The sequence below is a fragment of the Ceratotherium simum genome, chromosome 13, assembly GCF_057802395.1.
Source record: "Ceratotherium simum simum isolate JZ-2026a chromosome 13, ASM5780239v1, whole genome shotgun sequence".
NCBI lineage: Eukaryota > Metazoa > Chordata > Mammalia > Perissodactyla > Rhinocerotidae > Ceratotherium > Ceratotherium simum.
Window position 1 is genome coordinate 52,791,191 of NC_141912.1, and position 12,693 is coordinate 52,803,883.

Genomic DNA, 12,693 nt, shown 5'->3' on the forward strand with positions numbered 1-12,693 from the left:
CATTTAGCATGGAAAAATCTAACTGGCAGTCAACTGTGAACATACATAGTTGTAAAAATAAACATGTCAGAGATACATGTGCAGGAAGGCGCGAGTCTCTGCTGCAGCCGTTTGAGATGACGGGAATGTGGGTTTCTTGGCCTCTGTGTAGAGAGCGACAGACTGGAGGCCCAGGGACCTTATGAGGGGCCAGGCTTCGCATGGCTCCAGGCGTCCAAGGACACTGTTTCTAATCAGCTGACGTAATCGGAACTGGTTAAAATCTCCTTGGACAATAACAAGAGGCCTCTCTCTTTTTTGAAATTTTCAATTTGAAAGTTTATCTTTTGTGCAACTCCTTCTCCTCTAACGTGATTTTAAACAAATTACAGGTTAAAATAAGTTTTGTCCTGTTAACAAAACCAGTGTAATAAATATTGGCTTAGAGTCAGACCTAGAAGGGGCCGTAATATAAACCCTTCTTTCAACGGATGAGAAAACTGAGGCCAAAAAGAAGTGAAGGGAATTACCCAAGTACCAGAGTAGGGACAGCCAAAACCCCAACGCAGGCCCGCGTGCTGCCTGATGGGTTTTTGCTTGCCACCCAGGTCCCACGTGAGCTTGGGCACAATCAGTACCAGGGACACCAGTCATCTAACTAGATCCAGGCCAGTCTTCAGAGTACACAGAGGAAGGCTACTCTATCTCCGTATAACTTAGCTGGGACAAGGCAAACAAACGCTGCTAAATATTTACTCTTTTTATACCGCTAGATGGCCCGCATGAATATAAAAATTTAAAGTCCAAACAATCCCTTCCTTGGATCACAAAATCATTGGAGTGCATCCACCAGAGTTCATTTGTAGAAACAGTAAGAGATATGAGCAATGTTTACAACCTCAAAGCTAGACTGTCACTAGATGGCAGCACAAATTAGGCTCACAGAGAAGAGAGACAGCCACCACAGAATATTTCACATGTTAAGTTAATTAACACTATCTTTGTAGTGAACTGTAGATTCTGTAAATTCTCCACCCAGAGATAACTTCTAATGAATTTACTAAAATAACTTCATTGGTTGTCAGAAAGGCATACTGGCTACCACTTCAACCTGATTAAAATATGATTTTTAAAAGGGAAACATGCATATATAAAGAAAAGAAGTTGTAAATAGAAATGGATGAGGACACTTTGCCTCTCTGTATATTTGAAACAATACCTGAAGACAGCAATTGCCCATCCCAAATCCCATGGCATCCATGTAAATATGATCAGGCTTAGAAGCCTTTGCTGCCTCATCATCCTCAGGAAACGTTTCTAGAAATGGAGACGGGGTATTCTTGTCCTTAAATACTGTTTAAATTAAAAGAAAAAAGGAAATGGTTAAGAGTCAAGGATTAAAAAACAACTCAGTGAGCTTCTCTCCCACCCCCCACCTCTCTGTGGACTTACTTGGTACATTGATGACAACCTTTTCTCCTCTCCTGTGTCGGATATTTCTTGTTAGGGTACTAAAACAGACAACCAAATGTCATAAATCGGTCTAAGAACCATCATGTAAAAGAAGAATTTGATCGTACACAAGTAAATGGAATGAAATCCTACCTCAAAGGAATTCTCCTAAGGCAACCCTACAGAAGGTTTATGTGGATCAAGACACTCGGAGGGATACTCAGAAAGACGGCTTCGGGTTAATACCACTGCCTCTGGCTCCTGCTCAAGAATGCCCTTCTCTCCCCTGCTCAACTCCCGATTCCTGGGCTGCACGTAAGTTACCAAATCAAGCTCAAGTCTTGGGGTCTGCCATGGTCTGGCCTTACCCTACATTCCTAACACTTCTCATGTTAACTCCAAAGAGGTTAGCCAAGCTTTAGAGTACTTGCTTTCTCCAGGCATCTCTGGAGCCCCAAGACCTCATTACTCCCTCCCCAATCTGCAGCATTAATACTTAACCTCTAGACCCTCGATGTCTAACCCAGAAGCTACCAGGCACACTGTGGCTACTGAGCACTTGAAATGTGGCTAATCCTAATTAAAATATGCTCTGAGGGTAAAACATACACAAGATTTTAAAGACTTAGTACAAAAAAAAAGTAAAATTAACACTTAAAAATACTGATTACAAGTTGAAATATTTTGGATATACAGAGTTAAAGAAAATATATTATAAAATTAAGTCAACCTTTTTTATTAATGTGGCTACTGGAAAATTTAACATGACATCTGTGGCTCACATTATGAGTCTATGGGACTGTGCTGCTGTCGGCTCAGCTTAGATGCTCCCTCCTTCACAAAGCCTGTTTTGATCCCCTCAGTCAGAAGCACCCTCCTTTCTCCAAGGAGGACCTCTGGGGCTACCATCCTTTGACATCCATCATAATCTATCTTTTCCCCTTAGCACACTGTACCATTCGAAGTTGGTAACTATGTCTATAAATCTTTGTCTCCCCAAAGACTCTGCATATAGCATGTGTGCAGACTTGTTAAAGGAACGAACACTGAGAAGTCCCGACGTCCCTGACTCTAGGGCAGGAGCCTAGGCTCAGGAAGACAGGTGAGACTCAAGGTACAAAGCCAAGAGCAGACTGGTGTGGGCCCCGAAGCACCTTAAAAACCCAAGAATTAACCTAGAGACTAACAGACCGGGAAGTTAATAGAACAGAAGGTAGAAATGCCTATTCTGTGCCAGATGTCCCTATTTTACCTTATGTATGTATGTATGTATGTATGTAGAGTGGGATGAATGGATCACAGGTACTGATGGTAACTTACAGAGGGGAAAAAGGTAGGAATAACTAAGGGAAAGCTTCCCAACAGGTGTTCACAGAACTAGGACTGAAAAGAATCTGCTCATTAAAGAAGAGAGCAGCTAAATTAGTGACTTTAAGATGAGTTGCAAAACAGGCAAATGAAGCCGGGATACCAGAAACAACAATCAGGTAGCCCTGGGGGTACTGAGGATGCGAACAGGTATGTATACAAGTCTGCCGTCCTCTTTGGTTAATTACAGAGGGAGCCAGAATTCAGTAAATGCTCCATGAGGATTCCTGGGCAGGCACACCATCCTCTCAGAAGGCAGGGATCTGAGTGAGGGACATCTGGTTTAAACACAAAGCCACACTCACCTGAAGCGGGGGTGCTTGTTTATGGCTTCATCAGGGAAGAAGAGGGACTTGGAAGCTCCTCCTTCCACCGGGTTGGGTTTGAAATCGGGCACCGTGAACCCAGGACAGCCTAATCTACAACAAATTGAAGAACTAAATAGATAGGATTTGTTTTCGAGAGTTAATTATGTCTTGCCACCACTGCACCTGTTAAAGACCTCACGTCTCGTACTCCCCTTTGCAGACGGTCTGGCATATGGAGGCTCTGTATATATTGTGCCCCTTTACCACCACCTCCTTGTGCTTTGTCATCTTGCTCACCAAGATCTCCCTTTGTGATGGCAGCCCTTTACTGACTTCATCAGAGAGCTTCCATTCACTCAGTATCTGCAGAGCACTCACGTCCCACTCGTCTCTTCATCCAATAGTGACGACCAACCGCACAGAAGTCACTTCCCTTGGTCCCATCCATTGTCACGGGTTATAGGTTTCCCTGTATGTAGCGTCCGGGGCGTCTTCTGTTACCACCTCTAATCTCTGCGCTTATCTTTTGACCCCTGCACAGCCCCACTGCCTCCAACCTCCTGATCAGCTTTGTTCGAATCTGGAAGGGGTCTCCTGTTTTTTGCCTCTGCAGGTCACCTCACGAATCCCTCAAGATCATGGAGTATCTCCACAGGTGTCCCCATCACCCCTGAGATCTCTCTCTGAAGCCTGAAACCCAACCTGATAGTCTTACTTGACCTAAAGAGGAGCTTTAATTCCAGTACAGAAAAATGAAGCCCTATATTTACCTCTAAGTGTAAAGCTCAAAATCCATATCACTTGTAGTGACGCAACCAGTTCTAAGAATTTTAAGGTCACGGTTAAGTGCGCTGTGAGGGAGGGCAAAGACTAACAGTCAGTGAAAGCAAAACCAGGGAGGCTCTTGTCAGGGCTTTACATCAGGGTAGAAACCGTTTGGCTTGAGAGCCAAGATGAGCCCATGCCTTATTTTCAACCCCTACCTTTTATACAATAAAGCACCTGCTGGCTGCCCACATCCACCTTGTGAGCAACAACTGAATTAGCTGATCTTATCTGGAAAACAGTTCCTAGGGATAATCAGAGTTCCTGGGAATTTTCACAGCTATGTGCATTATCTACTGTGAGCCTGCAACCTTAGGGAAAGTCCTTTAGGAAAGTGACAAACTTAAATCTGGAGGATTCTGAGCTACCCAGAATCAGGATGGATGAAGGGAGAATGACAATGTGCTTGTCTGGCTGGAAGAAGGCAGGCAGAACTCAGATCTTCAGATTCCTTCAGCACTGCTTTTCTTCCAGATGAGCACCATCCAACAGAACTTTCTGAATGATGGAAATGTTTATCATCTGTGCTGTCCAATACCAATATGGCAGCCACGTGTGGCTACTGAGCACTTGAAATGAGGCTAGTGTGACCGAGGAACTGAACTCTTCATTTTATGTAAGTTTGATTAACTTATATATAGTCACATGGCCACTGTTTTCAACTACAGTTTCCATACTACAGAGATTTGCCTCTTTACAGAGGGAAAAATCACAATGTTTACACTTAAACCGAGTACTTCGTTCTCTCTTGATCTCGAAATACAAGAAAACTTTCCTTATCATTTACTATGGATGTAAGGTGAGGCTCCTACAACTAAATAACTAACAATTATTCTTGTTTTGTTTACAAGTCCAAAAATACCCTCCCTTAGAAAATATTCTTAGAATAAAACTTATTCCTTTGTCTCAAGTTTCCCTTCATAATAACTGAAGAAAAAGAAGCTAAATCCTAAAAAAAAAAAAAAAAGGCAACTATCCCATATGGAGCCATTTCTCACTTAAAGTAAAAGACACATTAGGTTTAACCAAAAACTTCCCTTTGCGGCCCAGAAAGAACTCCCACCGCCAATCAATACTATACGTTCCTGAATTTTAAAATATAAAATAAAACGCTTCCGGTTTGTATTACAAAACTTTTTTTTTTAATTTGCTAAGTGAAATTGACAACCGTCTCAATGTTAAGGAAAATGTAAGATTCAATTTTCCAGTTCACTAGAGACTGTCAAATAACATCTGTAACCTTCTCCTTGGCCTTCTTATTTTAAAGTTGCATAATTACCTACACCCACAGCCTTGACATCTCTTCTTTCCACCCCTAGGTTTGCTGATTTTGCCATCTCTTGATCTATCTCCTTTTTCTAGCTCCACTACCCACTCTCATCCAGGCACCCTCATCTCCCCCGAGGGAGCCCCTTACTCATCTCCTAGTAAGCGCTGGCATCCATCCCATAGCCCTGCTCACACTACAGCCCAGGTGAGGGCTGCAAATCAAGAACTTGATGCTCTCCGCCCAACCCAGCTTGCCCAAGGCCTTCTACTGCTTTTACGATGGCAACCAAAACCCTCAGTTAACACGATCTTGCCTGCCCAGTGTCACTTAACCCCACACTTCCACTTCCTTCTCAGCATCCCAGCCACACCGGCCAGCTTTCTCCTAGCTCTTGGAAGGCTCTCTGCTCCCCTGGCTCATCCCAGGACTTTAGCTCATGCTGCTCCCCTCCCGAGGACATCCCTCCCCTCCCCATTCCTATTAAAACTCCTCCTGCAACTCTGGACACTGCTGCAATCATCCTCTCTCGGAGAAGCCTTCCTCCTCCACACAGAGTCCATTAAACACCATGTCACGCTCTCTTGGCTCCACATCTCTTCCTCACAGCACTGCCCCAACTTCATATTTGTTGGATCTATGGGTATTGCATTACTCTGTTTCCCACTAGCTCCGTGAAGGCAAAGACTGTGCCTGTTTTCACCCATGACTGTGCCCCACACTGCATGGTCCGGTGTGGAGCAGGCACTCAAGTATCTGAGTGAATGGCAGAGTCATGATTTTTTACCTCCTCCCTAAAACATTAGGGCAAAGGAATGCGCCAACTCTCTTCCAAGCCAGCTCATCCACTCCCCTCCAGTTGGGGTTTTTCTTCTGGCAAGGAGAGGGTAGTGGCTGGCACCAATGGAAGGAAGCAATCACAGAAAGTAAGAGATGCTTCTCCAAATGTTTAAGTAAGTGGGAGTTGCTTCAATAAGGTTTCAACTATTTAGATGTTACAATAGAGATTTTAAAAAAGAAAATTCCCATTTAAGTGTCCTTCGAAGACCAATGATATGACTCTGAATGTCTGTGTTCATTATGGATATTTATCAGAAAAAAAAAAACAAGGTATAAAAACAGTTCAAAGTGTTCCAGGCCGTGGATACCAAGCCCCAAGGCTCTTTGAACTTTGAGGAGGTAAGCATACTCTGTCACAATCTTGACAGATATCTGGCATAGATAAATCAGATTTATAATTTTGCAGAACTGCATTCTTACATTCAGATTTACGTATTATTGTACAATATTTATATACCTCATTCTAAGCTAACAACATAACTTCACTATTTATGTTTACTTTTATGAACTTTTAGCCATAACTAGGTTTGACGACAAATCCTAAATTTTCTTTTCAGCACAATATCCAAACACAACCTAGTGACTCCCCCTGTTCATAGTTAATGAGTTGACCGTGCACTGGGAGCACTGATGCCAGCCCCCCAACAGGTGACCCTCTGATCTGCCACGAACACCGCCAGTTGCTGGCGGGCAAACACGCGTGAGAGACAACCGTCACAGTCGAGTGAGAGGAGCACTTGATAACCCTCAGGAGACTCTGCTGCTCCTTACATGGTGTTCCTTACACGGTCAGACCTGCCTGGCAGCGAGCTGCTCCCTCCACTCCCACGTGGGTGGACATCGACACACGGCTAACCAGTCACGGTGGTCCTCCCGGTGGCCTTTCCCACTGAGCCCAGACGAACACTCTCCCCACAGTGCTCCGGGCCAACACCCACTGACTGAAACTGGTGGGCAATTTCTACCTGCAGCTCCAACGGCACAGACTCTATCAGATGCAGCCAATAAAGTACGGACTGTCTGTAAAGTATGAGAACTGTGGGCTCAAATGCCTGGGTCATGATTTGCTCTCTTCATAACCTCCAGCTCTGAAATGTCTGCTGGGGCCTGTTCATAGAGGAACTAACCTGGGAAATGAAGTAATTGTGCAAACAGCCTGATGTGCTTTTAGTAAAGAAGTGGCCTCCTTCCGGCGTTTTCTCATGTTGTCTTCGACTGTGTTGAACTCGGACATCGTTCCCCCGTAGGGCTGCCCGGGGGTCCCTTCAATCATGTAACTCCCATACTCTGGTCTCCAAAGGGTAGGATGGCTACAGAGAAGAACAAAATCTCGTTCCAGCCACTCAGTTTTTAGAAGTTTTTAAAAAGTTTCTGAAAAAATTTAGAAAGCATTCAACTACATAGGTGTTGAAAGTACTGGGTCCAAAATATTTATAAATAACTAAAAACGAACACAGGGCACTCACTCTCACTAGCAAGCTAGTCCACTTTGTGGGAAAGGAGAGGAGCCGCAAGGGCTCTTTCAGTTCAGTGCTGGGCTCCAAACTCACATGCAGCCTCCAAAATCCAGTGAATGGAAAAACGACTGGGGAGTCCATGCCCCCTCACCTCTCCGTCTACTTCAACAAAGAAATAGTTTATCAACATCCTGCCAGCCAAACAAAACCCATCTGCATGTTTTATCTGGCACCACAGTCTGTGGTCTCCATATCACTTGGGAAATGTTTTTTTAACGTTTAATAATAGTAAATAAGCTTCATATTGAGTTTACCCTCCTAAGTGCTTTAATATGTTAATGTATTTAAAATGTCAATACCCTACACGAGGTGGGTATTATTATTATTATCACCCCTACTTTACAGATGAGGACACTGAGGCATAGAGACATTGAGTAACTTGCCTAAGACTACCCAGCTATTAAGTAGAGGCACCAGGATTTGAACCCAGATAACTCAGAACCAGAGCCTGGGCTCTCAAGAGCTATGCCATCTTGCCTCCTATACATTCCATTCTAGTAGTTGTAACGTTTCAGAAACACTAAGACAAGCCTTCAGTACAGCAGCTTACTTTGGGTTTGTCCTTTCCCCCTGTTCTTGTAGAGTTTCAAGAAGTTCCTCTCCAGACAGGACCAACCGGACTCTTTTATTTTCATGATCAAAAGATACCAACATGTATTCCACCTATTGAAAATAAAAAAGAGAAAGATTAACATACTTCCAGACTCATTGTAACCTTTAGGAGAAGAAAGTGGGGAAAGGATCCACAGTAACTCAAGACACATCTGCTTAGACTATAGCATGTGAGTGTTCATCTGCGTAACAGGAAAAAACCTAGGGAAAACGGTCCATCAATAGTGGCATTGTTTGAGGACAAGAACTCTTACTTCTCAATTCCTTCTTTCCCCGTTCTACTTAATATCCTATAGAAAGATCAAAATGCCCATTTTGTCAAATTGCTTAACGACGGGGACACGTTCTGAGAAATGCATTGTTAGGCGATTTCGCGGTTATGCAAACATCATAGAGTGTACTTACACAAACCTAGATGGTATAGCCCACTACACATCTAGGCTTCATGGTACTAACCTTATGGGACCACTATCATATATCCGATCCTTTGTTGACCAAAATGTCATTATGTGGTGCACGACAGTACTTCAAAAGAGGAGCTAAGATTCTGTACGCTGCTGGACGAGCGGTGCGTAGGTCCTTGCCCAGGATCCTATCCAGCGAAATGCTGCCGAAGCAGAGTGTGTGAACTTAACCACACCACTACAGGGCCAGCCCCTCTCTGGGCATTCTAATCGAGATAGATTACTCTTACTGCCAGGTTATTTAATGAGTCCCACTATTGGAGAGTTAAATTATAATCATAACACACCAATAGGAGAAGTTATTCTAGGAGTTTCAACAATTTAGTTTTGGTTTTCCAAGATCATTTAAGACAACTTCCCCACTCTAAAACCATATGAAATTTACAATGCAAGGTGCACCAGTGCATTTACAACAATATCTGGTGGAATTCTGATAAAAATCAAGAGTTAAATACCAAGGTAAGAATTTTCTGGGTAGAGTACAAATAGAACCTGCTGTTATTTTCCCTGAAATCGCATGCTTTAAATCATGACTGTTGGTGTAAACAGTAAGGATTATGAATCACTATGATTGAAATAAAACACATGTTATCCATATGTAAGTGAAAAGGTATGGAATTGGATCACTCAGGCAAATAATGGAGAGTACCCTTTGCACAAGACACCAAGACAGAGAAGACGAGAGGTGGAACAGGTGCCCCACAAGGCAGACCAGTCCACAGATGTATTTTGTTTGGCTTATCGTAGTATTAAAATAAAATTTTTAAAAAGGCAAGCAACAATACATCCACTATCTACCTGATATTTCACATGTAAATCCAGATTCCCAGCCTTAAAAGCAAACACACACCCAGAAACCCAGCACAGGCCTGAGTCCTGCACGGCTGGGGCTGGGCTGCTCTCGGGTCTGCAGAGGCCTATTCCTTTATTTACGTGGACCTGCCCGATCCTGGAAGGCGTTTGAGTCAGCCATCCCTGTCACAAAAACAGTAATGTTCCAGTGACTGTTTTGCCCTTCAGCTAAAAAATATAATTATAAAGGGGGAAAAAATGTTAGTAACCACGGGAAATAGCCCAGCAGGTTTAAACAACAACAACAAATATTAGTTGTTGCTACAGACCGAATGTTTGTGTCCCCCCAAATTCAGATGCTGAAGCCCTTAATCTCCAACTTGATGTGTTTAAAGATGAAGCCTATGGGGGGTAATCAGGTCACGAGAGCGGAGCCCTCCTGATGTGATTAGTGCCCTCATAAGAGATGAGAAAGATGGTCTCTCTCCACCACGTGAGGACACAGCAAGAAGGTGGCCATTCGTCAGTCAGCAAGAGGGCCCTCACCTGGAACTGAATCTGCCGGCACCTTTGATCCTGGACTTCCCATCACCCAGAACTGTGAGAAGTAAACGTCTGTTGTTTAAGCCACCCAGTTTACAGTATTTGTTACAGCCTGAATTGACTAAGATAGTTGTCTTATTGATGAGTTTAAGTTCCCATTCTTGCTTCTCTAATTAGACTTGTTTTAGCTCAAAAAATGGGTAAGATGGCTTGATTTAGGTACATGAACCAGAAATGTGAGATTTGCACCTGTATAGTGACTCAATGTCAAATGCCTGAACACTGTAGGCTGCAGAATCTGCAAGTGCTCCCACCTTTAAGTACAGGTTTTCAGATAGAATCTACAGACCCATGACTTCTGAACAGCCAAAACCTGATGGAACAGGACACTTTGTTAAGTCTCAGGATGGATATATGAAAATATTGTAAGTATGAGAAACAAAATTACCTTTAAATTAGCATAATGAAAAAGGGTATGCCATGAACTTTTCATATATGGATCCTAATCTGCAAACCCATCACACAAAGTAGGCATGATCATCTATTTCATAGATGGGCACAGAGGCTCAGAGAGGCTGAGTCAGCTGCCCAAGGCCACAAGCAGGGATTTGAACACAGCCCTGCCCAGCCTCAAGGCCCAGCACACCTTGCTGCTAGAACTATAGAGGATGCCAATCTTGTTGAGCGATAGTAAGCTTTCAAAAAAATTGTTGTAAGCTATATGAGATAGGGATAGGTTCTAACACTGGCTGAAAAATCTCTCAAACTGATTATGCCTCAAATTTATAAAGTGGGCCTGACATCGTATCATAGAAGCTGAGATCTAACAGAGTTATAGATTTAAACAGATGGCTCAGCCTGTCACTTAGGCCCAGGACAGACTCATTTGCTATATCTATGTAGCATTCATAACTCCCCAGTTGGAAGGAATCTTCCTCCTTTGATCACTGGCTCTGACATCTCTCTGGCATCATCTGTTATCGGGGGGTTAAGTTATCTTCTTAACCAGAGAACATGCTTCCTACAAGAAAGATGAAGAGATACTGCCTAGCTTACGGAGTTCCCATCATTTATCTATTACCAAAACGAGCAAGAACATTTATACCACTTATATAACCTAAACATGCAACGACTTTTGTTAGTTTCCTCGTTTTGAAATAATTGAAATCCTTAGTTTTCAAAATCACTCTTAGCCCACAAGTTTAAAGCATGGGCAGGGCAAAGGAACAAAAAGGTTAAGCTCAGTTTGAGTTTTAAATATCAGCCAAATGGATGACATTTAAAATGCTAACAAAGCAAACTCTCCTTAATTAAAAAATAATCATCCATGATCTCATTAAGCAAATGAAACAGAACAACATCAGAATGTTTACCAAATGAGAAAGAAAAACAAACTTACTTTTGGATAAAATCTAAGTTCAGTTAGAAGCCTTAAGAATTCCCCGAACATTTTTCAAACTTGAATTTAAGGCGTTCTGAAGTCATCGTTCCCTATGGTCACCTGATCTTTCTGCATCAGTGCTCAAAATGGTTCTTTAACCTCCTGGTTGTCTTTTTTTTTTTTTTTTTAGCTAACATCTGAGCTAACATCTGCCAATCCTCCTCTCTTTTTGCTGAGGAAGACTGGCCCTGGGCTAACATCCATGCCCATCTTCCTCCACTTTATATGGGACGCCACCACAGCATGGCCTGACAAGCAGTGCGTCAGTGCACGCCTGGGATCGGAAACGGCGAACCCCGGGCTGCCACAGAGGAGCGCGTGCACTTAACCGCTGCTGCCCCTGGGCCGGCCCCTGTCTTTTTTTTTAAATATATTTTTTGTTCATTCACATGCAAACTCTTTTTTGCATTTCCTATAGGAAATGATTTTTTTTTAAGTTTTTGTTTTGTTTCGTGAGGAAGAGCGGCCCTGAGCTAACACCTGTTGCCAATCTTTCCTCTTTTTGCTGAAGATTAGCCCTGAGCTAACATCTGTGCCCATCTTCCTCTATTTTGTCTACAAGATGCCACCACAGCATGGCTTGGTGAGTGGTACATAGGTCCATGCCCGGGGTTCCAAACCTGAGAACTCCAGGCCGCCAAAGCAGAGTGTGTGAACTTAGCCACTATGCCACTGGCCTGGCCCCTGGTTGTCATGTTATCATATTTAATCCCCCCCACCTCAATACATTTATTTCCAACTCCAGTTGATATGAGGGCTCAAATAATTAACTCAATCTTTAGGAGCCAAACTAGAGCTGAAATGGAGTTTGGTTCAGTGACCTAGCTGTTCAGTAATAAAAAGTGATACATTAAGACAATGCTTTCCCAACATAAAATACCTAAAGCCACAATGACTTATTTTATTATTTCTGGATTTTGTTCCCATCCTAAACTTCCCTTTTACACCCAAAGGATGAGAGAAAAGACAAAATCAAAGAGAACACTGGGCCGGCCCCGTGGCTTAGCGGTTGAGTGCTCGCGCTCCGCTACTGGCGGCCCGGGTTCGGATCCTGGGCGCGCACCGATGCACCGCTTCTCCCGCCATGCTGAGGCCACGTCCCACATACAGCAACTAGAAGGATGTGAAACTATGACAGACAACTATCTGCTGGGGCTTTGCAGTAAAAAAAAAAGGAGGAGGATTGGCAATAGATGTTAGCTCAGAGCCGGTCTTCCTCAGCAAAAAAAAGGGAAGGATCAGCACAGATGTTAGCTCAGGGCTGATCTTCCTCACAAAAATAAAT

At 43.3% G+C, this 12,693-nt stretch overlaps 1 protein-coding gene across 3 annotated transcripts in view; it reads right to left on the minus strand.

The window, feature by feature from the left end:
* GCLC (glutamate-cysteine ligase catalytic subunit) overlaps positions 1-12,693 on the minus strand; it is a 45,323-nt gene that overhangs the window by 14,280 nt on the left and 18,350 nt on the right. For 2 of the 3 annotated variants that reach the window (XM_004424011.2, XM_087438726.1), the window contains exons 2-6: positions 8,107-8,219; positions 7,167-7,349; positions 3,105-3,218; positions 1,432-1,490; positions 1,199-1,332 (exon numbers count right to left, since the gene is read on the minus strand). In XM_004424011.2, coding sequence (XP_004424068.1) covers positions 1,199-1,332; positions 1,432-1,490; positions 3,105-3,218; positions 7,167-7,349; positions 8,107-8,219 — 603 coding nt within the window. The remainder of the gene's footprint in view (positions 1-1,198; positions 1,333-1,431; positions 1,491-3,104; positions 3,219-7,166; positions 7,350-8,106; positions 8,220-12,693) is intronic. The other variant, XM_087438724.1, reaches the window with a different exon arrangement.